Source organism: Lagenorhynchus albirostris, chromosome 2 (genome assembly GCF_949774975.1).
Source record: "Lagenorhynchus albirostris chromosome 2, mLagAlb1.1, whole genome shotgun sequence".
Classification (NCBI taxonomy): Eukaryota; Metazoa; Chordata; class Mammalia; order Artiodactyla; family Delphinidae; genus Lagenorhynchus; species Lagenorhynchus albirostris.
The window spans coordinates 99,503,257-99,529,343 of NC_083096.1; the positions used below are offsets into that span (position 1 = coordinate 99,503,257).

General features: G+C 38.6%; 1 protein-coding gene and 1 pseudogene across 4 annotated transcripts in view; one reads left to right on the forward strand and one right to left on the reverse strand.

Annotated features, from left to right (window-relative positions):
* Positions 1 to 17,765, reverse strand: part of SNX7 (sorting nexin 7) — a 97,703-nt gene extending 79,938 nt beyond the window's left edge. Inside the window, exon 1 of one of the 4 annotated variants that reach the window (XR_009539244.1) lies at positions 17,546 to 17,765. Coding sequence is in view for 3 of the 4 variants with exons in the window: in XM_060142462.1 (XP_059998445.1) it covers positions 17,546 to 17,725 (180 nt within the window). In the remaining variant the exon portion in view is untranslated. The remainder of the gene's footprint in view (positions 1 to 17,545) is intronic. The other 3 variants (XM_060142462.1, XM_060142463.1, XM_060142461.1) reach the window with 3 other exon arrangements.
* On the forward strand, positions 1,582 to 3,247 carry LOC132516448 (tigger transposable element-derived protein 1-like; annotated as a pseudogene).
* Positions 17,766 to 26,087: the final 8,322 nt, after the last annotated feature.

Here is a 26,087-nt window from a genome sequence, read left to right on the forward strand (position 1 = left end):
ACCCCACAGAGTATGTTCTATTTCTTTCCCTTTTTTAAACCAACTAGCAATACTATTGAGTAGGTACTCTTTTACCTCTTGTTTTCCAATGAGGAAATAGGTTAAATCACTTGTTCAAACTCTTAACTGCTATTAAGTAGAGGAACCAGCATGTGACCACCACCTAACTGCCAGTAAGTTAAACGTACTGGGAGTTGTCACTGAATTCAATTTTCAGTTTCCCACAAAACTAAACAGAAATCTAAAGCAAGAATAAATCAATCTCTATGGTTAAAATATAGTCATGTAGTGGACAAAACCTAAGGAAGTACAAAAACATTCAAGGCAGCCCGTAAGAATGGATAGATAAATTGTGGTATATGCATACAAGGCTTTATATATATATAAAACACAGCAATGAAAATCAATTACAACTTCATGTAAGGCCATTGATAAATATCACAAACTAAATATTAGAAGAAAAAAGATCAAATCAGAGAAGAATTCACACAGGACAACATCATTTTTTAAAGTCCTAAAACATACAAGGTCCAAATTCACATAAATCCTTAACAAATAGTGCTTCAAGATACATATACAGATCTCCCTTGACTTACAATGGGTTTACATCCCAATAAACCCATTGTTAATTGAAAATATCATAAATCAAAAATTTATTTAATACACCTAACCTACCAAACATCATAGCTTAGTCTAGACTATCTTAAATGTGATCAGAACACTTACATTAGCCTACAGTTGGACAAAATTATCTAACACAAAGCCAGTTTTACAATATAGTGTTGAATATCTCATGTACTCTATTGAATGTTGTCTGAAAGTGAGAAACAAATGGTTTTATGGGTACAGAATGGCGTCAAGTGTATCGGTTGCTTCCCCTCGTGATCGTGTGGCTGACATGGAGCTGTGGCTCACTGCTGCTGCCCAGCACCAGGAAAGCTTATCTACCACTGCTCGAGAACAGATCAAAATTCACAATTCAAAGTATCGTTTCTACTGAATGTGTATCGCTTTTGCACCATAAAGTCTAAATATCATTAGTCAAACCATTTTAAGTTCAGGACCATCACTTTTATGAAAACCAAATGAATGATAAAAACAAAATTCAAATTATTATTTTCTTTTAAGCATGAGAGAGAGAAAGAATCTTGGAGAGGGCCACACAGGGAATGCAGGCATACCTCATTTTATCATGCTTCACTTTATTGCACTTCACAGATACCATGTTTTTTACAAGGTTTGTGGCAACTTGGCATCGAACAAGTCTATAGGTGCCATTTTTCCAACAGCATTTGCTCACTTCATGTCTCTGTGTCACATTCTGGTAATTTTTGCAATACGACTTCAAACTTTTTCATTATTACTATATTAGTTATGGTGATCTGTGATCAGTGATCTTTGATGTTACACTGTGATTGTTTTGGGACATCACAAACCACGCCCATATAAGATGGTGAACTTGATGTTTGTGTTCTGACTGCTCCACCCACTGGTTGTTCCCCCATCTCTCTCCCTCTTCTTGAGCCTTGCTATTCGCTGAGATACAACAATACTGAAATTAGGCCAAGTAATAACCCTACCATGGCCACTAAGTGTTCAAGTGAAAGGAAGAGTCTCAAGACTCTCACTTTAAATCAAAAGCTAGGAATGATTAAGCTTAATGAGGAAGGCATGCTAAAAGTCAAGATAGGCTGAAAGCTAGGTCTTTTGTGCCAAACAGTTAGCCAAGCTGTGAATGCAAACAAAAAGCTCTTGAAGGAAATTTAAAGTGCTACTCCAGTGAACACACAAATGATAAGAAGGTGAAACAGCCTTATTGCTGATATGGAGAAAGTGTTAGTGGTCTGGATAGAAGACCAAACCAGTCACAACATTCCCTTAAGCCAAAAACTAATGCAGAGCAAGGCTCTAACTCTCTTCAATTCTATGAAGTCTGAGAGATGTGAGGAAGCTGCAGAAGAAAAGTCTGAAGTTTGCAGAGGCTGGTTTATGAGATATAAGGAAAAAAGCCATCTCTATAACATAAAGTACAAGGTGAAGCAGCAACTGCTAATGTAGAAGCTGCAGCAAACTATCCAGAAGCTCCAGCTAAGATCATTAATGAAGGTTGCTACACTAAACAACAGATTTTCAATGAAGATGAAATAGCCTTATATTGGAAGAAGATGCCATCTAAGACTTTCATAGCTAGAGAGGAGAAGTCAATATCTGGCTTCAAAGCTCTTCTTAGTGGCTAATGCTGCTGGTGACTTTGAGGTCAATGCTCATTTACTATTCTGAAAATCTTAGGGCCCTTAAGAATTATGCTAAATTGACTCTGCCTGTGCTCTATAAATGGAACCACAAAGCCTGGATGACAGCACATCTGTCTACAACATGGTTTACTGAATATTTTAAGCCCACTGTTGAGACCTACTGCTCAGAAAAAAAAAAAAAAATTCCTTTCAAAATACTACTGCTCTTTGACAATGCACCTGGTCACCCAAGAGCTCTGATGGAGATATACAGTGAGATTGATGTTTTCATGCTTACTAATACAACATCCATTCTGCAGCCCATGGATTAAGGACTTTCAAGACTTTCAAGACTTATTATTGAAGAAATACATTTCACAAGGCTATGACTGCCATGGACAGTGATTTCTCTGATGGATCCGGGCAAAGGAAATTGAAAATCTTCTGGAAGGATTTCACCAGTCTAGATATCACTAAGAACATTTGTGATTCATGGGAAGAGGTGAAAATATCAACATTCACAGGAATTTGGAAGAAGCTGATTCCAACCCTCATGGATGACTTTGAGGGGTTCAAGACTTCAGTGGAGGAAGTAAATGCAAATGTGGTGGAAATAGCAAGAAAATTGGAATTAGAAGTGTGAAGATGAAGTGAACTGCTGCAATCTCATGATAAAACTTGAATGGATGAGAAGCAAACAAGTGGTTTCCTGAGATGGAATCTACTCCTGGTGAAAATGCTGTGAAGATTGTTGAAATGACAACAAAGGATTTAGAATATTACATAAACTGATACACTTAGTTGATGAACCAGAGGGAGGGTTTGAGGACTCACTCCAACTTTGAAAGAAGTTCTACTGTTGGTAAAATGCTATCAAACAGCATTATACGCTACAGAGAAATCATCTGTAAAAGGAAGAGTCAACTGATGCTGAAAATCTCATTTTGTTGCCTTATTTTAAGAAACTGCCACAGCCGCTCCAACCTTTGGCAACCAACTCCCTGATCAGTTAGCAGCCACCAACATTTCTAAGTGCCAGGGATGCACCGTAGCACCATACACTTGCATTATTTCATTTAATCCTCTCAACAATCTGATGAAAGAAAGCTCAATTATTATCACCTGAATTTTACAGATAAATAAGCTTGTACCATAGGGATTATAGTAATTCTCCCCAAATCACTTATTTCTTAATTGGAAGAGCCAAGACTCAGTCAGCACTACTATCACCACCACCCATGCACACACACCAAAAGCACCTAGTATAGCACCTTTATTTCACTTAACAAAAGTTCATTGAATGTCAACTATGTATCAAGCACTAGGCTGGGATACAACAGTGGCCAAGACTGGCTGGCATGGTGCCTTCTCTCATGAAGCTTACACGATAGTTAGGGAAGAGGGTAACAGATGATAACCAAATAAAAATATAGAGAAACAAGATAAGTCCAGATATAAATAAGTGTTGATAAACAGGGGAGTAAATTCCAGATAAAGTGGAATGAATTGCTGGAGTAGGTGGTTAAGGCAGGAAGTGAGAGGAATGCTTTTGAGAGAGCTGTCAGGGAAGGTGTCTTTAAGGAGGTGATGTGAGAAGAAGCCAGCCAAGAAAAACACTGACAGAAGAGCATTCCAGTCAGGGGAACCAAAAATGCCTAAGGCAGGAAAGGACTTAGGATGTTGGGAGACCAGAAAGGAGGCAAATGGGAAGAACACAGGCTTTGATGAAGATATAACCAATGAAACTCATTTTGACGTTTACTGTGGCAGAATTTTAAGTATTCACATTTTTATCTTATAGGTCTTGAAAAAAGGGAAGGGAGAGCTCCACGATAAATGAACGTTGCACCTGAAATCCAAAGTAAGATATCTGTTGCACAGCTAGAGGTTTTTAAGGGTCTGTATGATCCTAATCAGACTATTCATGAGCATTAACCAGTAAGAGGTTATTAATCATGACTAATGCCTTTCCATTTATCTCAATTATGCTTGGGTAATTTCTTATCTAGTGGAAATTTTTATTTTTTGTATTTAACACTCCATAGAAAAAAAATTAGTTTTCCTTACTCAGAAAGGTTCAACATGCCATTTGCATATGATTTTGCCACAAAACCACTGTGGGAGCCGCTATGATTGTTCCCAATAACCCCTTGTCTTTCTATGAAAGGAATACACCTCCTGGTCAGTTACCAGGTAACTTTCAGTGCCTCCTTATGGAAGGAAAATAAGTTTCCCACCCCAGTTAATTTGACCAGTGACTTGCTTTGGATGGTGTCATGTGTCTGGGCAGAAGATTTGGAAGCCATTGCCTGTTTCCACCGGTGCTCATATTCTTTTCCCCTTGCCGCAGGAATGACATGTCCCAATTAGCATCACTCCTTTAATCTTGATCCCAAAATGAAGAAAACACAAGAAGCAGACTCAAAGCCTGGACCAGACTCTCAGTTCAGTCGACAGGTACAGTTGACAGGTACATACCTGAGAAAGAAGTCTTTATTGCAGGTAAGCCACTAAGATCTTGAGGCTGTTTGTACTACCGCATTATCTAGTGAAACCTAACAAAAAAATACCATTCAACTTTCAACCAGGTTAAATATACATAAATATATATGTACATATGTATTATGTATGTATGCACACGGATACACACACTTAACCTTCTCAGAGTTAATACAAAAGAACAAAATAGGAATTTTTTTCCCCCCAGTTCTGAAAACTCACATACCAAGAGTTTGCCTTTAGTTTTTGGTCACATATAATAAGGTTTCCATTTTAACTGTAAACAGAATTTCTTTTCCTAATGTTTCATTGTAAATCAGTAATCTCTGTTTTTCATTTTAAAATGAAATTTTTATTTCTTATATCAAAAATTTTTAAACAATGATTTAAAAAAATAAAATATGCTAAATGAAAGAAGCTAGACACACAAAAAGTGCAATTCCATTTATACGAAGTGTCCTAAAAAGGCAAATTTATAAAGACAGAAAATCAATTAGTAGTTGTCTAAGGCTGGGAGTAAAAATGGATATTAACTGGAAATGGCATGATGGATTTGAGGTGGAAGATGAAAATGTTCTAAAACTGGTTAACAGTGATGGTTGTACAACTAAGTAAATTTACTTACAAAAAATCATCTACCCAAAATGGGTGAATTTTGTGGTATATAATTACACCTCAATAAAGTTAGTTAAACACAATTAAAAAGGGGTATGTTATACCAAAGCATTTCTCAAGGCCAAAAAAAATTATTTGTTTCAATTTTAGAAACTACTGATTTAACCTTCTGTTTTATCACAGATGTGTTTTACTGATTTTTATATCAGTATTTGCTAATAATTTTGATTGTCTAACTACACCCTTTTTTATTAATACTATAAGTAGCACTGCATTATCCAGCGTGATTGGATATATGAAGTGTCAGAGTTATTCAAATATTCTGTTTAAAATAGACAAAACTTTTAAGCACATAACTCTCCATTTGTTTACTGAGACAACTTTAAAGTATATTCTTAAAGTGACTAAAAATGTTTATTTTAACTTTTAGTCTAATATCCTCTTTGAAAAGTGTGGGATACAGTTAAAAAATATATGAATAAAATAAATTTGAACACTACAACTGCATAACTGTTGAATCTGTGTTTCCTTTTGATCACACTAGTCACTTGCAAAACTAGCAGGCTCTCAGAGTTATACTAGAGCATCCTATCAGAACCCCCAAAATGCAAAAATAAAACTCCACCTTCAAAACCCAATAGAATATATTTTATTAAGTTCAAATCTGAAGTCTTTTAACATTATTTTCCCAAAATACTTGTAATAATTTTCCCCATTGCCACTGACCAATAAATAAATAAAATACTGCTATCTGCACAAAAGAACCCTATAGTTCTTCTTCCTATAGGTTCTCATGGATTTTTTCTTCTTTTGGCTATACAACATCCAATCTTGTTTCCAACCATAACACTGGGTATAGTTTCTGCTAGTGCCTGTCCCTTTCTGCATCTGCATTTCCAGCCTTCAAATCTACTTTGTGAGCTACTATTTCATTCCTTTCCTGCCAGAGTTGATTTCCATTGCTTGCAACCAAGCCCCCTGATTGAGACAGGTGCTATTGGCTTCAAAGGATTTATTTTTCCCAAGTAAGAAGGTTTCTAAATGATTCCCTTGGGTTTTCTTATGCTTTGTGTTTATTTCTTCTAATGAAATCTAAATAGGAGCTTTTGTCCAGAATTGACGCTTAACATAGCTCTGTGTCATCCATCAATAATATTAACTCACCATTTGTCAAGACAAATTTGTTTTAAATTCTATTTGGTCTAGTAACCTGATTGGAAAGACCAATACAATACAAACTGAATTTGCTGAAAACAGATTGGAAAATTACTGCAATAACTGTGTCCATATATACGAAAAAAGGCACAGGCCATATCATTCATTAATGTATTTATTCCATTAACATTTAGAGTTCCTACTCTTCTACCTTCAAGGAATTTAATTTATTGGAGATAGACAAGCAATTAAGATTTTAGAGACGAGAAACAAATACCTCTTTATAAGGCAAAATGTATTAAGTATTATGAGATTCAAAACACTATTATGGGGAGCACAGAGAAGAAATTATGGGAAGAAATTAATTCTAGCTGGAGAATGAAGAAGCTCTTAAGGAAGAAGTCGCTTTACAACAGGCCGTAAATAACAGAAAGGATTTTGTTTTGTTGACCCAACAGTATATTGTAAGGTGCAAATAAATCATTGAGGAATCCTGTTAAAACACAGATTCTGATTCATTGGTTCTGGAGTGGATTCTGAAACTGCATTTCTAACAAGCTCCCAGGTGATCCAATAGATTCATGGAACATACTTTGAGTACTAAGGTGCGTGCGCATGCGCACATGCAAAAGAGAGCGAGAGAGAGAGGTGAGGGGAACCACAGTGTAGCCTAATCACCAAGAGCCTTGAATGACACAATGTGACAATATGTTCTTTATGTTCAGAGCTGGGTGCTCTGGAAACAGTTTTCTGTGAGCACACAGGACAGACTACAGGCAAAACAGAGAAGAAAGAAGACCTTGTGTCTTCTTGTGAACTATTTTAATGGTTCTCAAATGTAAACACAATACTACTTGGGGTTGGAACAGTGGGAACGAGAAGAAGGCACTAATTCTAGAGATACCAAGAAGATAAAACCAACTGGGACATTTCAGATATGTAAGGGACAGGGAAAGTGAGTGAAAGGGATAAACAGAAGGTAAGACCTAGTATTTTATCCTACATATCTAAGAAATCATCACATCATTAGCAGAGAATCAGATGGAAAAGATAACACGTGTGGGAAGAGAAATGTAAGAATTAGGGAATGGAGAAACATAGTTCAGTTTGGGAATGAAACTGTAGGGATGAGTTGAGGGGATGAGTAGGACCACCTAATTAAGGCTTTCCATTGCTCCTGTGGTTAAGTTTAGCATGCTAAAATTTCATTTCCCTTTTTTTTTTTTTTTTTTTTTTTTTTGTGGTACGCAGGCCTCCCACTGCTGCAGCGTCTCCTCCGGATGTGCAGGCTCAGTGGCCATGGCTCACGGGCCCAGCCGCTCCGCGGCATGTGGGATCTTCCCGGACCGGGGCACGAACCCATGTCCCCCGCATCGGCAGGCAGACTCGCAACCACTGCGCCACCAGGAAGCCCTCATTTCCCTCCTAATAGCGGGAAGGGACAGTGCAACTGTCACACCCTCTTCTCCTCTGGGACAGTCATCCAGCTTGTGCCAGAGCATTTTTAGTGACAAAATTTATGGCCTAGCTGAGTAATCCCTTTCATTTTGGAACCTTCAATTAGAAAACTATTCCATAAACTGACCTAAAGCTGATCTCCACATACTCTTGACCTAGTGGTTCTACTTTTGCCCTTCAAAACTATAAACATTTAATCCACCTAGATCATAACAACTCTTCATAAAGGTTGTTAAAAGAATCAGCCCAAGTCTTTTCCAAGCTAAACTATATTTTGTTCTTCCCAGCCTTTCTTCACAGTTGCCAGAACATATCATCAGGGAAACCCTTAGTTTATTCCCCTTCATGATAGCAAATGCATGGCGAGACTGTTACTACTGCAACCCTCCCCACTCCTTGTGCCAATGAAAGACAGTGCTGATGGATCCAAGCCCTCTTTCTGCTAAGCCCAGACTAGATCTAAGGTTCTATCTCAAAACAGCATTCCAAGGATCAGGGCACTGGTATCCATAGATGACATAATATACCTTTGCCATTTTCTGACATCAACTCCCCCTTTAAAATACAGAGGGTGGAATGGAACTTAAGTTGCACGAACAGTTCAAATTATAGTACAATTAATACTCCACATGACCTTGAAAATATGTTGTTTGTTCAGATTCAATAGGTACCTTGTCATTTGGGTATATTGATCATTCAGTCACTGAAAATCACTAGGAATGTTTGTACATAAAATGGTCTTATACAAGGTCTCTCCAAACTTACCCTGCAAGTTCCTTGTTGGTTTTAATTCTATTGTTGACCATATATGCTCATTCATCAGGAGAACTGAGGATTTTTCATCTTCTTTCTACTTCACTCACCTACTCTTCCTCCTCTGGGAGGAATATAAGAGTACTTAACATCTAAGAGGACTGTGATGGTAGACAGTGGAGCTCCTAGTGGGAGGAATCCTGGATCAGCCCTATTTTCCTTTATTTTATTGGTTCCTCTTTTTTTTTTTAATTTTATTTTTTTATTGGAGTATAATTGCTTTACAATGGTGTGTTAGTTTCTGCTTTATAACAAAGTGAATCAGTTATACATATACATATGTTCCCATATCTCTTCCCTCTTGCGTCTCCCTCGCTCCCACCCTCCCTATCCCACCTCTCCAGGCGGTCACAAAGCACCGAGCTGATCTCCCTGTGCTATGCGGCTGCTTCCCACTACCTATCTACCTTACGTTTGGTAGTGTATATATGTCCATGCCTCTCTCTCGCTTTGTCACAGCTTACCCTTCCCCCTCCCCATATCCTCAAGTCCATTCTCTAGTAGGTCTGTGTCTTTATTCCTGTCTTACCCCTAGGTTCTTCATGACAATTTTTTTTTCTTAAATTCCATATATATGTGTTAGCATACGGTATTTGTCTTTCTCTTTCTGAGTTACTTCATTCTGTATGACAGACTCTAGGTCTATCCACCTCATCACAAATAGCTCAATTTCGTTTCTTTTTATGGCTGAGTAACCATCGAAATGGTAAAACCCACTGAGGTAGGATCAGTATGAAGGTCAGAGAAGTGGGAACACATGACTTGCCTGCTTTAATCGTGTATTCTAGGTTTTAAGTGAGACAATTGAGAATGCATGCACACATACACTACATATATACATACATAGAAACATTCACTATGCTTACACATTCTACATGCACACACATACATAATATATGTGTATATATATACACATACACATTCACATATGCCCACACTACACACATGCATACATATGTAAATACTGTGTGTGTGTGTGTGTGTGTGTGTGTTTTATATATTTCTGTACAGATTACCAAGGTAGAAAACCACTCATTGATTCAAGGATATTTCTTGAGTAATCATAATCCAAGCTAGTAATAAAATATTAATTTGGTTAGACCTGTACTCCTCAAACTGGTAGCCACTAGCCACAGGTGGCTATTTAAATTTAAATGTAAATTAATTCAAATTAAACACAATTAAATGTTCAGTTCCTCAAATGTACTAGTTTACAATTCAAGTGCTCAAACGGCACATGTGGCCAGTGGCTGCCACATTAAACAGACAGAGCTGGAACATGTCCATCACTGTCGTTCTTTTTGGACAGCAGGATCCTACACGGGCTGTGTATAACTGATCAATATTCAAGAGGGTTTACTAAGGGCCAGGTACTATTTATAAGCTCTTTACATTCAGTAAGTCATTTAATTCTCATATTTATTATTTGCCCTCATTTTACGGATGAAAAGTCTGAGGCTTTGAGAGGTTAACTAACTTGCCAAAGGAAATAAAGCTAGTAAGCAGTGGAGACAGGATTTCACACACAGGCAGTGTAGCTAGAGTCTCTGCTCCTAAATACTAAGTTTACGTCTTGCTATATTTTAATTTACAATGATGAGTAGAGCCTCCTTCAAGACTTTACCTTTATCCCAATTAAATTTCATAGTCTGCTTTTAAACCCAGTATTCCAATTTATCAAAAATCTGGAAGACTGATTATGTTATACAGACTATTAGCTTTTGGTAGTTTCCACTGCTGTATAACAAACCATCCCAAGACAATTTGTTTTTATATTTTATTATGCACATTGGCTTACTGGGTCAAGAATTCTGATAGGATACAGCAGAAATGGATTGTTTCTCCTCCATTATATGTGGGGCCTCAGCTGAGATCTGAGGTCTCAATGCTGGGGGCTGACATCATGTTAGACATTTTCACTCACAAGTTAGTCATTTAATGCTGGATGGCGCCTGAGACTTCAGCTGAGGCTGCTGACTGGAACATTTACGTGTAGTCTCTCAGTGTAGCCTGGGCTTCCTCACAATATGGAGGCCTTAGGTTGCATGTCTTACATGGCAAAAAGCACACTGTCCCACTGAAAAAAATCAGAGCCTTCATTTCCTTTTGTGATCTGGCCCTGGAAGTTGCACAGCATCATTTCCACCATACCCTATTGGTCAAAGCAGTCACAATCCTAGCCAGATTCAATAAGTGGGGCATAGATCCCACCTCTTGATAGGAAGGTGGCAGGTCACATTATAGATGAGCATACAGGATGGGAGGTGGTGATGTGGCTGTCTTTATCCAGTTATTCTCCACACTTTTGTAGTATTATGTATTATGCTGGTTATTCTCTCTTTTCACCCCCACCCTTCCAGCTCTCATCCATCTATTCTCTGTCCCTTTGGAGACGGACCCCTATGGATGCCATCACCTGAGCAGCTTGCTTAGTGGGGGCCAGAAGCAGAGATCCAAGAACAGGAGAAGAGGAGCTCAGGGAATATACCCCCATTTCCTCCCTGCTTTGGTGCCACACTTCAGGCAGTGGCATATTTCTAGCTACATCTCTGTGTAAACACAGCTCATGTGGAAATGGCCCCTTCTCCACAGCTCCAACTCTCATTGGGTTCCAGCAACACTATTTCCATCTCTCTTCCCTTTAGAACTAGGGGTGCTAAAGGCTTTTTGCTACTGCAAGTCTCTAAGTGCCTCAGTATCCTTTCTTTGTTCCTGAAACTTGCCCAAAATGCTATAAATAAATAGTCCTTGCATTAAACTCTCTTCATTTAAATCATGGAAGAGAATTCTGATTCTTGTCATGGCCATGAATAATAGATGCAAACAATAGGAACTGAATAAAGATGGTTCAGACAACAAATGTGAAAAATTAATAACCAGACTTCCAATATCTTCTTCTAAGTATTTGAGAGAATTGTTGAATAGTATAATTGTCCCTCCATCACTACACTGAGTTGCCAGATTGATAGAGATCATATATATGATCATATATTGATATATATATGAGCTGGTTTTCTCCACAACCATAGCTCATTATTCTTTCAAAAATATCCTTTTCCACAAAAATATGAGTGATTCTTTCAAAAGCTTGTTCAAATAAACATATACATTGTTATATTTCTGATTTACCTAAAAACAATCTTAGTTTTCCACCATTCTTATTAAAAATGATCACCTCCTTCTTTCCAAAGTGTTTACACTAAATATACTAAGTAGTTCTGTTGCTTTGATAGCTTTACCAGAGCTTGAAATTAAGCCTACTTGTCTATACCTTCCAGAACTTCCTTTCTTCCCCCTTATTTTTGAAAAGAATTTTTATCTATTTCTAGCTTTTGAGCACCAAGCCTGCATACCATGACTTCTCGAAGTCGACTAGTGGTGATGACGATAATTACATCTGTAAATTCCCTGATTATCCTAAATGATACAGATCTCACTTTATGGTCCTGAAGACCATTTAAAAAACCAATAATAAGAGCTATAATTTTGACCTGTTTACCTATGCTCTGTTTCAACTGCTGTTTCTTCTACACATTACAGTATTTAATTTTAAAAAAGGCAATTTATTTTAATATATTATTTTTCCCCCAAAAGAAGAACTTTTTCTTTTAACTGTAGACAAGTTTGCTCCTTTTCTCTAGGTAAATTTTTTGCAAGCCTCATCTCATTTTGGCCCAGTTCTAAAACGATTATTACACTATTGTTACACTTTTTATCCTTTTTCTTTTCCTTTTTTTGAATTATCAGTTATGTTCTCCTACCTTCCACATCTATTCTTGGTCTTTTAAGTCAATATCCTCTGCATTCCCTGTGCTCTATTGAGAGTTGGCATCATTTTCTCTTAACTGGATTATCTGAAAACTCAGAACAATACTTTGTTTTACTTTCCATCTCTCTTGATTTATACTGTCATTTAGAGTTTCTGTCACATCCTCCAACCGGACTCCAAGACTGTGATAACAAGAACTGAATCTTGCATTTCTTTTTTCCAAAGAATCCTTAGCACAGAATCTTACACAAAAATACTTAACATGTATTTACCAGGTACTTGTAATGTACTATGAGAAAAAAAGGAGTAATTATAAGCCAAAGAGCCTACTCTTTAAAAAGCTTCTGACCTGCAAATGTATACTGATAAACCACATTAACAAAATGAAGGATAAAAATCATACGATCATCTCAAAAGATACAGAAAAAGCACGTGATAAAATTTAACATCCATTTATGATAAAAACTCAACAAAGTGGGTATAGAGGGAACATACCTCAACATAATAAAGGCCGTAACAAAGCCATAGCTAACATATACAGTGGTGAAAAACTGAAAGATTTTCCTCTAAGATCAAGAACAACACAAGGTTGCCCTTATTCAACACAGTATTGAGAGTCTTAGCCATAGCAATCAGACAAGAAGAGGTAAAAGTCTTCCAAATTGAAAAGGAAGAAGTAAAACTATCACTGTTTGCAGATGACAGGATACTATATATAGAGAACCCTAAAGATGCCAAAAAAAAAAAAACTATTAGAACTAATAAATGAACTCATTAAAGTTGCAGGATACAAAAATCAACATACAGAAATCTGTTGTGTTTCTATACACTAATAATGAACTATCAGAGAAATTAAGAAGATAATTTCACTTACAATTACTACAAAAAAATACGTAGGAATAAATTTAAACAAAGAAATGAAAGAACTATACTTTGAAAAGTATAAGACACTGATCAAAGAAACTGAAGGCAATACCATGCTCATGGGTTGGAAGAATTAATATTGTTAAAATTTCCATACTATCCAAAGCAATCTACAGGTTCAGGGCAAGCCCTATCAAAATACCAATGGCATTCTCCACAGAACTGGAACAAACAATCCTAAAATTTGTATGGAACCACAAAAGATCTTGAATAGGCAATTCAATCTTAAGAAAGAAGAACAAAGCTGGAAGTATCATGCTCCATGGTTTCAAACTATGCTACAAAGCTACAGTAATCAAAATAGTATGGTACTGGTACAAAAACAGACATATATATCAATGGAAAAGAACAGAAAGCCCAGGAATAAACCCATGCTTATATGGTCAATTAATTTATGAAAAGGGGGCCAAGAATATATAGTGGGGAAAAGAGAGTCTGTTCAATAGATGGTGATGGGAAAACTGGACAGCTACATGCAAAAGAATGAAACTGGACAACTGTCTTATACCAAAAAAAGAAGTAAACTCAAAATGGATTAAAGACTTAAATGTAAGACCTGAAACCATAAACTCTTAAAAGAAAACAAAAGCAGTTGCTCTTTGATATCGGTCTTAGCAATATTTGGGGGGATCTGTCTCCTCAGGCAAGGGCAACAAAAGCAAAACTAAACAAATGGGACTACATCAAACTAAGAAGCTTCTGCACAGATGAAAGCCATCAACAAAATGAAAAGGCAACCTACTGAATGGGACAAGTTATTTGCAAGTGATACATCTGATAAGGGTGTTAATATCCAAAATATATAAAGAACTCATACAACTCAATAAAATAACAATCATGAAAAAGAAAATAAACAAAAAAGAACAAACAATCCAATTAAAAAATGGGTAGAACTGAATAGATAATTTTCCAAGGAAGACATACAGATGGCCAGAAGACAAATGAAAAGAATGCTCAACATCACTAATCACTATGGAAATGCAAATCAAAACCATACTACGATATCACCTCAAACCTATCCAAATGGCTATTATCAAATGAACAACAAAAAACAAGTGTTGGTGAAAATGTGGAGAAAAGGGAACCCTTGTGCACTGCTGATGGGAATGTAAATTGGTGCAGTCACTATGGAAAACAGTATGAAAGTTTCTCAAAAAATTAAGAATAGAACTGCCATATGATCCAGCAATCCCTCTTCTGAGTATTTATCTGAAGAAGTGAAAACATTAATTTGAAAAGACGTATGCACCCTATGTTCACTGCAGCATTATTTACAACAGTCAAGATATGGAAGCAACCTAAGTGTCCATTGATAGATGAATAGACAAAGAGATGTTATATATATGTATACAATTGAATATTACTCAGCCGTAAAAAAGAATAAAATCTTGCCACCTGCAACCACAGGGATGGACCCAAAGGATATTATGCTAAGTGAAATAAGTCAGACAGAAAAAGACAAATACTTTATGATTTCATTTATTTGTAGGATCTAAAAAAACAGAACAAATGAACAAACAAAACAGAAGCAAAATTCATAGATACAAACTGGTAGTTTGGCGGAGGGAGGCGGAAATAGGTTGGGGGATTAAGAAGTGCAAACTTCCAGTTATAAAACAACTAAGTCACAGGTATGTAATGTACAGTGTAGAGAATATAGTCAATAATATTGCAGTAACTTTATAATGGTGACAGATGGTTACTAGACTTATCATGGTGATCAATTCATAATGTATATAAATGTCAAATCACTATGTCATACACCTGAAACTAATATAATATAGTATATCAACTATATTTCCATTAAAAAAGAGAAAAAGAAAGAGCTTCTGGACAGGGGCATGGTATATATATTCATAAATAATCTAAGGAAATAAGAAACTACAATTGTAAATATAAACTGAATATGAAAATGGTCAATCTCAAAGTACTAAAGGGTAAAGTTAGTACACTTTGGTAGTAATGGTTGATACCATCTTAGGGTAGGCTGGACAGTGGCAGGGTTCTACAGAGGAGCAGGCTAAAAAGGGAGTAGTAGAGAGAGTAGGCCAAATGAAGACAACTTTCTTAAATTTGCTTGTCTATCTGTGGTTAATGGTTGAAAAATTCAACTTACTAAAATAGAAGCAGGCAAGGCCCATACACTTGGATCCACCCTGCTTGCTAGTGCTGTATAACTACATGTGTTGGACACTTAGAAAAAGTTAAGACCCTCTTCTATAGAAAGCAGCCATACAGATTAAGGTAAAGATACAATATTACACATTATTATATGCCCTGCTTAATAAAGCAGAGGTTAAGTATGGTGCTGCAGCTTACATCCTTTTAAAACAGGACACAAAATTACAAACACAGAATTAGGTGGAAAAACAATTTTTTTATTTAGAATGAGAAAAAAAATCTCAACAACTGGTTGGAGCCATAGAGTTCTAGATTCCTTTCTTCTGAGGTAGCTTTAGGCAATTCACCAGAAACACCAACTTAGAAATGCTTCTGGCTACAACCTGTCATTCCCTTTCCACCTAGAACCTGTACAACTCCCAGTAACTTACAACATTTTACAGAGGCCTAAGCCAACAACACAGTTAAATTTAAATTAAAGTTAAATTTCATTAACTTCACCTAAAATCTGCCTCTGACTACGGAGGCTCATTAAAACAGTAATTCTCAGTTGAGGCTGGGACACTGAGAATCTGGGGAAAGAGAAACCACATGACAAATTTAAACCATCCCAGATGATTCTGATATGCAATTGCCACTCCCTACATTCTCCCCGTACCCCCTGCCCCCGAAGATTCACAGTGCAGAGTTCCATACACTAATACCATAGCCTAATGGTATCTTAGAAGGCAATATAAACAAGAACTGGCCAATTGTCCTTGATCTGAACATAAAATATGTGTGGAACATAAAAGTGTAAACAATTCCATTATTTTAGAATTTAAACACATTGAAAGGTCAAGTGACTTCATCAAGGGTACAAAATTGATACTCTCTCTGAACCTCCCAAATACAACTGTTCCTACCATTTCATTTAATCCTGAAGGAAAAAAAGGGGAGTTTTACATATTCCTCTTTGGGGTCAGAGTATGCTTGTTCACTTTCTAACTTCTTTCCCAGAATAAAGCAGCGGTGAAGTTTGTTGGCTTTTCTTAACAGCTCAAGGTAACATTTACCTACTGTACAGGCTTCTTAGTAATTAATACAATGTTCCCATCTCAAGTCTTCTGCCAACAGCAACGAGAGAAGATGCAGTGGCATTGAACGGCCCCGCAAGAATGGTATTTTTCTTTTCCCAAAAAAAAAAAAAAATTACAACCACCAGCCTACACGCACAAGTCGGCCAGTAACCCTTGTCAATTTCTCTCCAACTATCCTACAAGTTCAGAGGGCCCTTTGGTCCTAGATTTCCCCGGGTAACCTTTAAAAACGAAAGCGCCGTCTGTGGGTTGGGTAGCAGGAGCTGACAATCTGAAAAATCCTGAGCTCCGCAGCGCAGGAGCTTCCCCGTTGGACACAAGAACCGTTTTCTCCTGAAGAGGGATTCCCTCACGCCTCTTCCCACTAGACTTGAGACTCACCTCCGGCGCCACCCAAGTCTCCAATCCACAACCAGCAACAACACTAAATCAAGAATAATTTCTCTAGACTCGGGTGATTTCGCTCCCAGAGTTCAGGGCTGGCTGCGCCTGAGAAAAGCTGCCAGGGGCGGGGGCAATTTTGGGCCACCGCCTCCCGGGTTCGGGCACTGTCACTGGAAATGTCCGCGTCAAAGAAGGGAAGAGGAGAAAAGGGGGAAAACAGCACAACTTTGCAGACTCCACGAAGCCAAGGCCCTGCCAAACATAAGGTCAAAGTGCAGACAAGGGAGCGGCTGCTATTCGGGACCCGCCGGGACGCAGCCCCGGAGCCGGCGAGCCGCCAGGCGGGGTCGGGCAGCTGGGGGAGACCCACCCTGCCCCGGCTCCGAGTCTCCAGCGAGGCCGAGCGAGCGCGCTGGGGCGGCCGCCGCACGGCGGGGCCAACTCCGTGAGTTGACTTGGAACTTTCCCGGTACGCGCCGCCGCGCCGCCCTCACCTTACTGAACACCTCCAGGTCGTCCTCGTCTTCGTCCAGATCCAGCACCTCGGCCTGCAGGAGGGCGGAGGAGCCGCTGCTGCCGGGGAGGGGAGCGTCGCCCCCCGGGTTCTCCCCGCAGCCGCCCCCAGCCGGGAGGCCCGAGGAGCGCGCCTGAGGTGCCCGGCACTCGCCCTCCATCCCGAGAGTGCGCGCCCCGCCGGCCGCCGCAGCCAGCCAGGCTCCCCCGAGCGTGCCCATTGGCTCCCGCGCATCCTGCGCCTCCCCGGCCAGCCCCGCTCCAGCCCCACGTCCGCTGCGCAGACGCGGAACTGCCAGGGCGAACGCGGGGCCCAGGCTCATCCCCACTTGGCTTGGGGCCTGCAGGAGGCGAAGGGGTGGGACTCTCGGACTCTGGCTAGGGTGGGGCCAGGGACGCTGTCCCCTGAAGGTAGGAAGGGGACATCCTCGTGCGGACCAGGCTGCGGGGCTACCCTACGACAGCTTCCACGGGGGCGGGGGTCTGGTCAGAAGCGACGGAGCGAACCGTGAACTTCAGAGCATCCACAGCGGGGCTGGAAAGCAGCAGACCAATCTCGCCAAGAGAAAAAGCCAATAATGTATTTCCTGCATTTTAATGGTTGCCTTTTTTTCTTGGTTGTGGATTTCGAGTCCGTCCTTTACTAAGGCTAATGCAAAACCTCCTCTGTTTTGTAATTGATTTTTGACCCAGTGACCGGACTGTGTGGTCATTTCACTGTTAAGCCAGGGAAGTTGGATTTAAAAACGATTTTCAGCCCCTTTCAAATGTATCTTTATTCCTGGAGGTCATCCTGAAGTTAATGAGCAAGAATGTTACTAAGAGTCAAGGACAGCGAGCAGGACTGGACATTGACACCAAGAAATAATCTGCAGTCTTTATGCTGCCAATGCAAAACTGTAATTATTTAGTTGTTCACTGCTTATTATTAAAAAAAACAACTAACTTCCAAAAATAATGGATAATTGAATGCAAATTGATATATTTGGAACTATCTTCAGGTTTTATTACTTACTCGCCTCAGCCCCAGCTCTTTTCTCCCATCAGCCAGGAAAGAACATCTAAGAACTTTGCACATAGAGAAGAGGCTAATTCAGACTTGATTTCCAAAACCTCTCCTGGCAAAGTGTTTAGCCTGATGTTTAAAACTATTAACTTTGGAAAAAAAGACGTATGTAAGAGAATTTCTCTTTCCAGTTAGAGGACAAGGCCTTAATAATATGTTCCCTCTTAACCGTTCATACTGGTTTCAGTTCATGAACACACTTATTCAGTCAAGCTGGGCTCTCTAAGGGGTGAATATCCAGGCTCCTTCCTATGCTTTATAGTTCCTGTACCCAAAATGTCATCTCCTGCCTGTCCTGCAGGAATTAACTATAATCCCATGTCTTTCAGGAAGACTTTCTGATTGACACAGTCTGTTCCCAATTTAGCATTTAATTTTATTTCATGCTGTAGGTTGTATTTATTTCATGTAAATGCCTTACATTCCTTAGTAAATTATAACATTTTAAGCTTACGGATCACATTATTTATTAATAAACCACAGTAGTAGATGTACTCACTTAAAAAGGCTCTCTGCTAGGGTATACAAAAAATACAAGTTATTAAAAGGCTATTTTTTCTCTCTAAGCTCATTCTGGCTAGTCAGGAAGATTCAAGTTTTTCGAATTGCCGTCTGAACCAGGAAATTCCGAAGGATACTGTGACACACAGAATTGCCAGAAAGCATAGAGACAGGCTCAGAAAATGGGCAGAACAAACCAAGACTATAGAGCTTGTATCATAGCCACACCCACGCCACCGAACTAATAACGCAGACATTGCTGCCACCATTACTGAGCACCAGATGCCACACCCCTTCCACCTACTGCCATTGACAGTGATGTCACTGGACTCCAGGTGCTGACACCAACATCAGTACCACAGCTGCCTCTGAGAACTGCCTTTGCTATTACTACCACAAACGTACCCACAGTCCTGTTTCTCTGTTTTAATTATTCTAGTTTCAAAACCCTGAAGGGTAGATCTGCTTGACCCACCTGGCTAAATCCCACAGAGATTTCGAAGGCAAATTAGATTTCTAAGCATAGAAAGGCCATATTGATACCGGTCAGCCAAAAAAAAAGGAAAAAAAAAAACCCTTACTATTATTCATTCCTTTGGCCGCCCAACATTAAAATCACATTTGTTCACATGCTTTTTTTTTTTTTCCCATTCCTGCTAAATATAGTTCAGCTATGCCTCAAACACCTGGGAATATAGTCCTCAGCTCCCCAAAGGAAGAAAATCCAAACATACTCATTATTGGTGCAGCTCCAAGTCTAATATGTCTATTCCTCCTGTAGTTCTGCTGCACTTAATGCTGTAAGTGCTCTCTTACAGTCCCAGATTCCCATTAAATGGGATCATCACTGGCTTCTTTAATGGAAGCATTCTTATTTGGGTGCTATACTCTTTCAATTGTCGTAGTCCAAAAGTTTAAGTACAGGTATAATATTAAGAGAAGCCCTACCCAGTCCTGTCCCTTGGTTTTTGGACTCTTATTCTGATTAATATCATATATTAATTTTTGGGTCTGAGCGTATACATCTTGTCAAAAAGCTCCCTCTCTCCCACACTTTCCAGGTAGGATCTCCTGAGACCATAACAGTGTTTAATATGCCAGTCAACTATCCATAAAGTCAGCTGTTTCTGGTAATGGGACTCATGATAAGACAAGTCACCCCATGGGCATTGCCCAATGGCTTTATTTCCTTTGCTGGAGGTGATTTAATTGATTAGAAAAAAAAAAGTTATGTGTGAAATCTGATGGGAAATAAACCAGTCAGTAAGTTCATGGATGATCGTGCTGGCAGAAACTTGTTGAGCAGGAAAAGCAAACCCAGTGTATCTTTTCCATTAAGGACAAATCATGACATCCTCCAGATTATGTGGCTGCAGAAGGACCGGGAGTAGTTGTGGCAAGTTGAGGTTTAATAACTTACGCAAGGTAAGTAATAAGGGGTAAGTAATTTAAGGCTCTCTGAAAGAAAGTGTTATAGATGTTGCCTTAAAAAAATAGGAGAGGGCTTCCCTGGTGGTGCAGTGGTTGAGAGTCCGCCTGCCGATGCAGGGGACACGGGTTCGTGCCCCGGTCCGGGAAGATCCCACATGCTGCGGAGCGGCTGGACCCGTGAGCCATGGCCGCTGAGCCTGTGCTCTGCAACGGGAGAGGCCACAGCAGTGAGAGGCCCGTGTACCGCAAAAACAAAAAATAGAAGAGAGGATTTATAAGGATATTTGGGGATTCTTCGTTCTTAGACTTTGGCAGAATAGATAATTCTACAATCCTTCCACTAAATATACTGACAAACTATAACAGAATCTTTTAAATGCATGGATGAGCTTTCAAGGAAGTAATTGACTTCCAGGGGCAAGAAACAAAGTAAGCTTAAGTGAGAGAATGAGACTAAACATTTGAGCTGATACTCTGCCGGCCCCCAGGGTGGGATGGTAGGATTGGCCTAAATGATCTAAAAGTGTGAGTTTGAATTATCATGAAAGAATAATGGAAATGGAAATTTGTAAAATATTCAGTCAATAATAAAACTCTTCTGGATCAGCCTAGGCTCAAAGTGGGAGAGATCTCTCCCCCCAAAATCCTAACCATGGTTCAGGAAGTCACAATTCAAAAAAATACAAGTGACCCTGGTTGAACGATATATCCCTGGGATATCTGGCACAAGCAAATACAAAATCTCTTCAACCCACTTCTGGCAGAGCCACTACGGATAGAGCTATACTTCAGATTAGATCACAATCCAAATGAAAAACATTGAAGGAAATGATCTACCACGTGCCAGAATTACTATACAAAACTATTGAAAGGATTAGAGCCTCAAAGAACTTTAAACAATATGCCAAAAATATAAATTATTTAATAAATAAAAAGAATAAACATAAATACAAGATGCTACCAAAAAAAGAACCAAAAATCCAAAAATGAAAAAGCACAATCATTGTGTTGATGGTTGATTTTTTTGCCTTTTCACTTCAAATTGGATCTTGTTGCCTGCTCTGTAATAGTTGTGCTGGGTCTTATAAATATTTCTCCTTTGCTACCCAGCATGATGTTAAGCTTGTCAGTAGAAGGCCTGGAAGAACACTGGAGGAGGAAGGGTTTTCCTGTTTCGAGTGTGCTCTCTTACTAGTGTCCTGCAGAAAGCTCTTTTTTTCTTCTTTGTTCAGCCCCTGCATAGTTTCTCTAGAGTAAGGTTCCCGCAGGGCACAACTTTTTATGATGTTTGAGCAAACTCATGCAGCTACAGAGGCATAGTCTAGAGACCCAGATATTGTGGGCCTGTCCCCGGCCCAGGTTGCTTCACCCCATATCCTCTCCTCGGTCCAGGACATGGACACACTCCAGGGGCACTGGAGGTCAGCCATCCCCTAAACTTTGTCCTGAACAGCCAGCCCAGGGCTGACCTAATCTAAGCTGTTCATGGAAGTGCACTAACCTCCTGGAGAGGGGGACCTCTCCAGCTCCTGGTTCCAACAGTGTCTGGTAGCTTCTCCTGGTACCTAACAAGTTCTGAGGCTCAGCACCTCCCAGGGGGTAGATTTCCAGCAGGTTCCACTATTGAGCTACTTCATTGACTTCTCCAACATTCAGGAGGCCAAGGTGGTATTCTTTCCAATGACATCTGCATCTCAGTCATAGAAGGAAGGCTTTTCCTTGGGTACTTATCTCAGCCCTAGGGGTAGTGACCACATCTTATATCTGCTATTCCTGGATTCTTTAGAATTCTTTTTAACTCTCACTAGCCAATTCCTCCTTACTCCAAGCCCCTGTTAATAAAGCTTTATATTAAACTTTCCCTGTTCAAAAGACTATGTGGTCCTATCTCCTGACTGGACCCCAAACAATACAGAATTGGTACCAGGAATGGTCCCAGGAAAAAAACCCTGCAAAAATGGCATTCTGGAACTCTCCTTAGAACCAGTTGACTGAGGAAGAAAAATCCTGAGCCTGATTTACAGAGTGGTCTTCATGATATGTTAGTATTGCTTGAAAGTAGCAGCTGCAGCTCTATAGCCCCCCCTCACTCAAGGGTAAACCTGAGGACAGTGGTAAAAGAAAATCCTCCTAGTGATCAGAACTTCAAGTGTGACATTTAGTCATCTACTATCTCTGGAGTGAGAAATGTCCAGAAATATAGGTCTATATTAACTTATGGGTAGTTGCAAATGGTTTGGTTGGAATAGTGAAGGATTTGAAAGGGACCATATTAAAAAAACTGATGAAAAGGGAGCTTAAGGAAGAAGTATGTGGATGGACTTTTCAGAATTAGCACAGACTGTGGAGATATTAGTGAATGCTAAATGTCTACCAGAGGACCATTACTGCAGAGGAGGTTCTTAATGATCAGGTGAATAAAACTACCAACTCTGGGGATGTCAGTCATCCTTTCTTCCTAGCCATCACATTCCTTGCTTACTGGGCCCGTAAACTAAGTGACTATGGTAGCAGAGATGGAATCAATACATGGGCTCAATAGTTTCACGAGGAAGCAGTTCTATGGAGCTCCTCATACTACCATTCTGGAAGTTGTCTCTAATGCTCACTTTCTATAAATAACAAAACGTCTAGAAAATTGCTCAGAGCTAAAGTAGTTTTTATTTCTTTTCATTATGATGCAGAATTTGGAAGATACAATTTTTGTAATGCAGTGTGATCCCAGGGAAAACTTTTATTTCTTTAATTTTTCTTAATTAAAATTGCATTTTTGTTTCAAAAAGAAACTTGTCATACAATCTCCTTAGGATTGGAACTTAGTATCAACACTTTGGCCTGGAGAAATATTTTAAATTATCTATGTTAGATACAGTTTATGGAAATTAAACAGTTCTTGTTTAAAAAATTAACTTTTTAAAATACCCGGGCTATAAATAACAATGATGCCAAATAAATACATAGAAAAGGGATAAATAAATACATAGAAGAGGGATAAATAAATAAGTGCATTAAAACTCCCACATTTAATATCTTTAGGAAAAAGAGAAAAAATTTGCAGTGAATTATTAATATACTTTGAGAACAGAGGCAACAGTGTTGAATATTTATAAGTATTAAACAGCAATTTTAACCTTGACCTATCCTTTTGAAAAATTGCAGTTATTATTATGAGACTGAATATTGCTCCAAACATGTTATGTAAATGTTTGATCTTATACAGTAGAATATTTTTTTTAAAGATAAGAAGATGTTAATATGTAGATGTCTCAGATAAAAATGTTTCTCTCTCATTTGAATGGTTGGATCAAAAGAGTGGTTTAATAGTGACAATACTGATGAACGATCTGACCATGCACTCTTTGAAGGTAGAAACCTTGGCATATAGTCTTTCATAAGAATCTAGAGAGAATTTGTTAGCTGTGTGAACTTGCATATCAAATGCCTTTGAGGCATATGGCACTGGGATAATAGCATACTCCTCCCATTCTTGGTAATGCCATCTACTTACTTCTCTATCACTCCCCTAAATACATAACCTTTTTGGCTTTAGGTCCACAGTCTTTCCTTACATTCAAAATCCTATAATCATCCTGATTGAATCTGTTCTTCATAATGACTCCCAAGTTCTTTATCTTCTTCAACACAAGGTTTTCTTGACCATTTCAACTCAGTCACTCATTTCTGTCAGAAAAAAATATATATATATGGATTTTAAGTATATAAAAAACACTCAAACACAATAATAAATATAGATAAAATTCTCAAGTTCTAATTTCTATCTATGTAATTGTCTAAGATCTCAAAGTTTTTTAAATTTTTCAAATTTTGTTTCTTAGAGGATTTGATATATTTAGTTCAATTTGATAATAATTAGAAAAAAAGCAATTCGTAGGTAATTAGCAAATAAAAATTTTACATACTTAGTATGGGCTGAATTGTGTCCCCCCCCAAATCCATACATTGAATAAGGAAATGACAAAATTAAGTATGATATATTCATGAAATGAAATGATGTGTGCTTGTTAAAGGAATGAACAGCGGCTCCATGTATCAACAAAGTCAAATATGATTGTTAGATAAAGTAACAAATGAAAAAAGAAAGTAGCAGACTGTGGATAAACAAAAAATGTATACCTATATCTATATACACTTACACAAACCAATAATATGTTTTCTGTGGTATATATGTTTGTACATGAAATAGACATCAAACTATTATCATGGTTTACCTTTGCAGAGAGGGAGAGAATATGGGTGGCCCAAAGCAACTTTAGCTTTTACTCAAGTGCATCTAAGAATTTTGGCTTTTCTCTAAAATTTAAAGGAGAATGCATTCATGTTTTCATGCTTTATAAGGAATTAATTTTTTTCAAAACAAAACATTTTATTGAAGTATGTTTGATTTACAATGTTGTGTTAGTTTCAGGTATACAGCAAAATGATTTGGTCATACATATATATGTGTGTATGTATATATGTGTATATATATATATATATATATATATATACACACACACACACACACACATATTCTTTTACAGATTCTTTTCCATTATAGGTTATTACAAGATATTGACTGTAGCTCCCTGTGCTATACAGTAGGTCCTTGTTGGTTATCTATTTTGTATATAGTAGCGTGTATCTGTTAATCCCAAACTCCTAATTTATCACTCCACCACTTTCCCCTTAAAGAATTAATTTTTTAAAAAGCTGCTCTGCCACCAAAACACTAATTAAAACATTGTGCTTCCTGAGCACAATCTTCTATTATTCTAGCTTATTCTTTCAACTATTCCATGGCCTTTCTTTTTTTTTTTTTTTTTTTTTCGGTACGTGGGCCTCTCACTGTTGTGGCCTCTCCCATTGCAGAGCACAGGCTCCGGACATGCAGGCTCAGCGGCCATGGCTCACGGACCCAGCTGCTCCGCGGCATGTGGGATCTTCCAGGACCGGGGCACGAACCTGCGTCCCCTGCATCGGCAGGCGGACTCTCAATCACTGCGCCACCAGGGAAGCCCCATGACCATTCTTGTGTCTCACTCAGCCATCAGGTTAGTGCTCTCTTTACTTCTCTCTAATACAGCACCATTCAGCTTAGATTTCCTGGTCCTTCATTCCAGTCATTCTAGTAATCAGTCCTCTCGCCCCTTTTTTCTTCTTTTGCATGTGCCTCTAATGCCCTCAATGTGGACAGTTACAACTGTTTATTTTCTCAGTATTCACACCTGAGTACTGATTGCTGTTGGAAGACAGAATTACTGAACATGACAAACTGTTCTCAGTAACTTCATAATCACTCACCTCAACTTGGTCCTCACCTCACAGTTATTCTATTGTGTTTATTTTTTTAGTTTATTTTTAAAATTTTTATTTTATATTGGAGTGTAGTTGATTAACAATGTTGTGTTAGTTTCAGGTGTACAGCAAAGTGATTCAGTTATGCATATACAAGTATCTATTCTTTTTCAAATTCTTTTCCCATTTACTTTATTACAGGGTTTTGAGCAGAGTTCCCTGTGCTATAC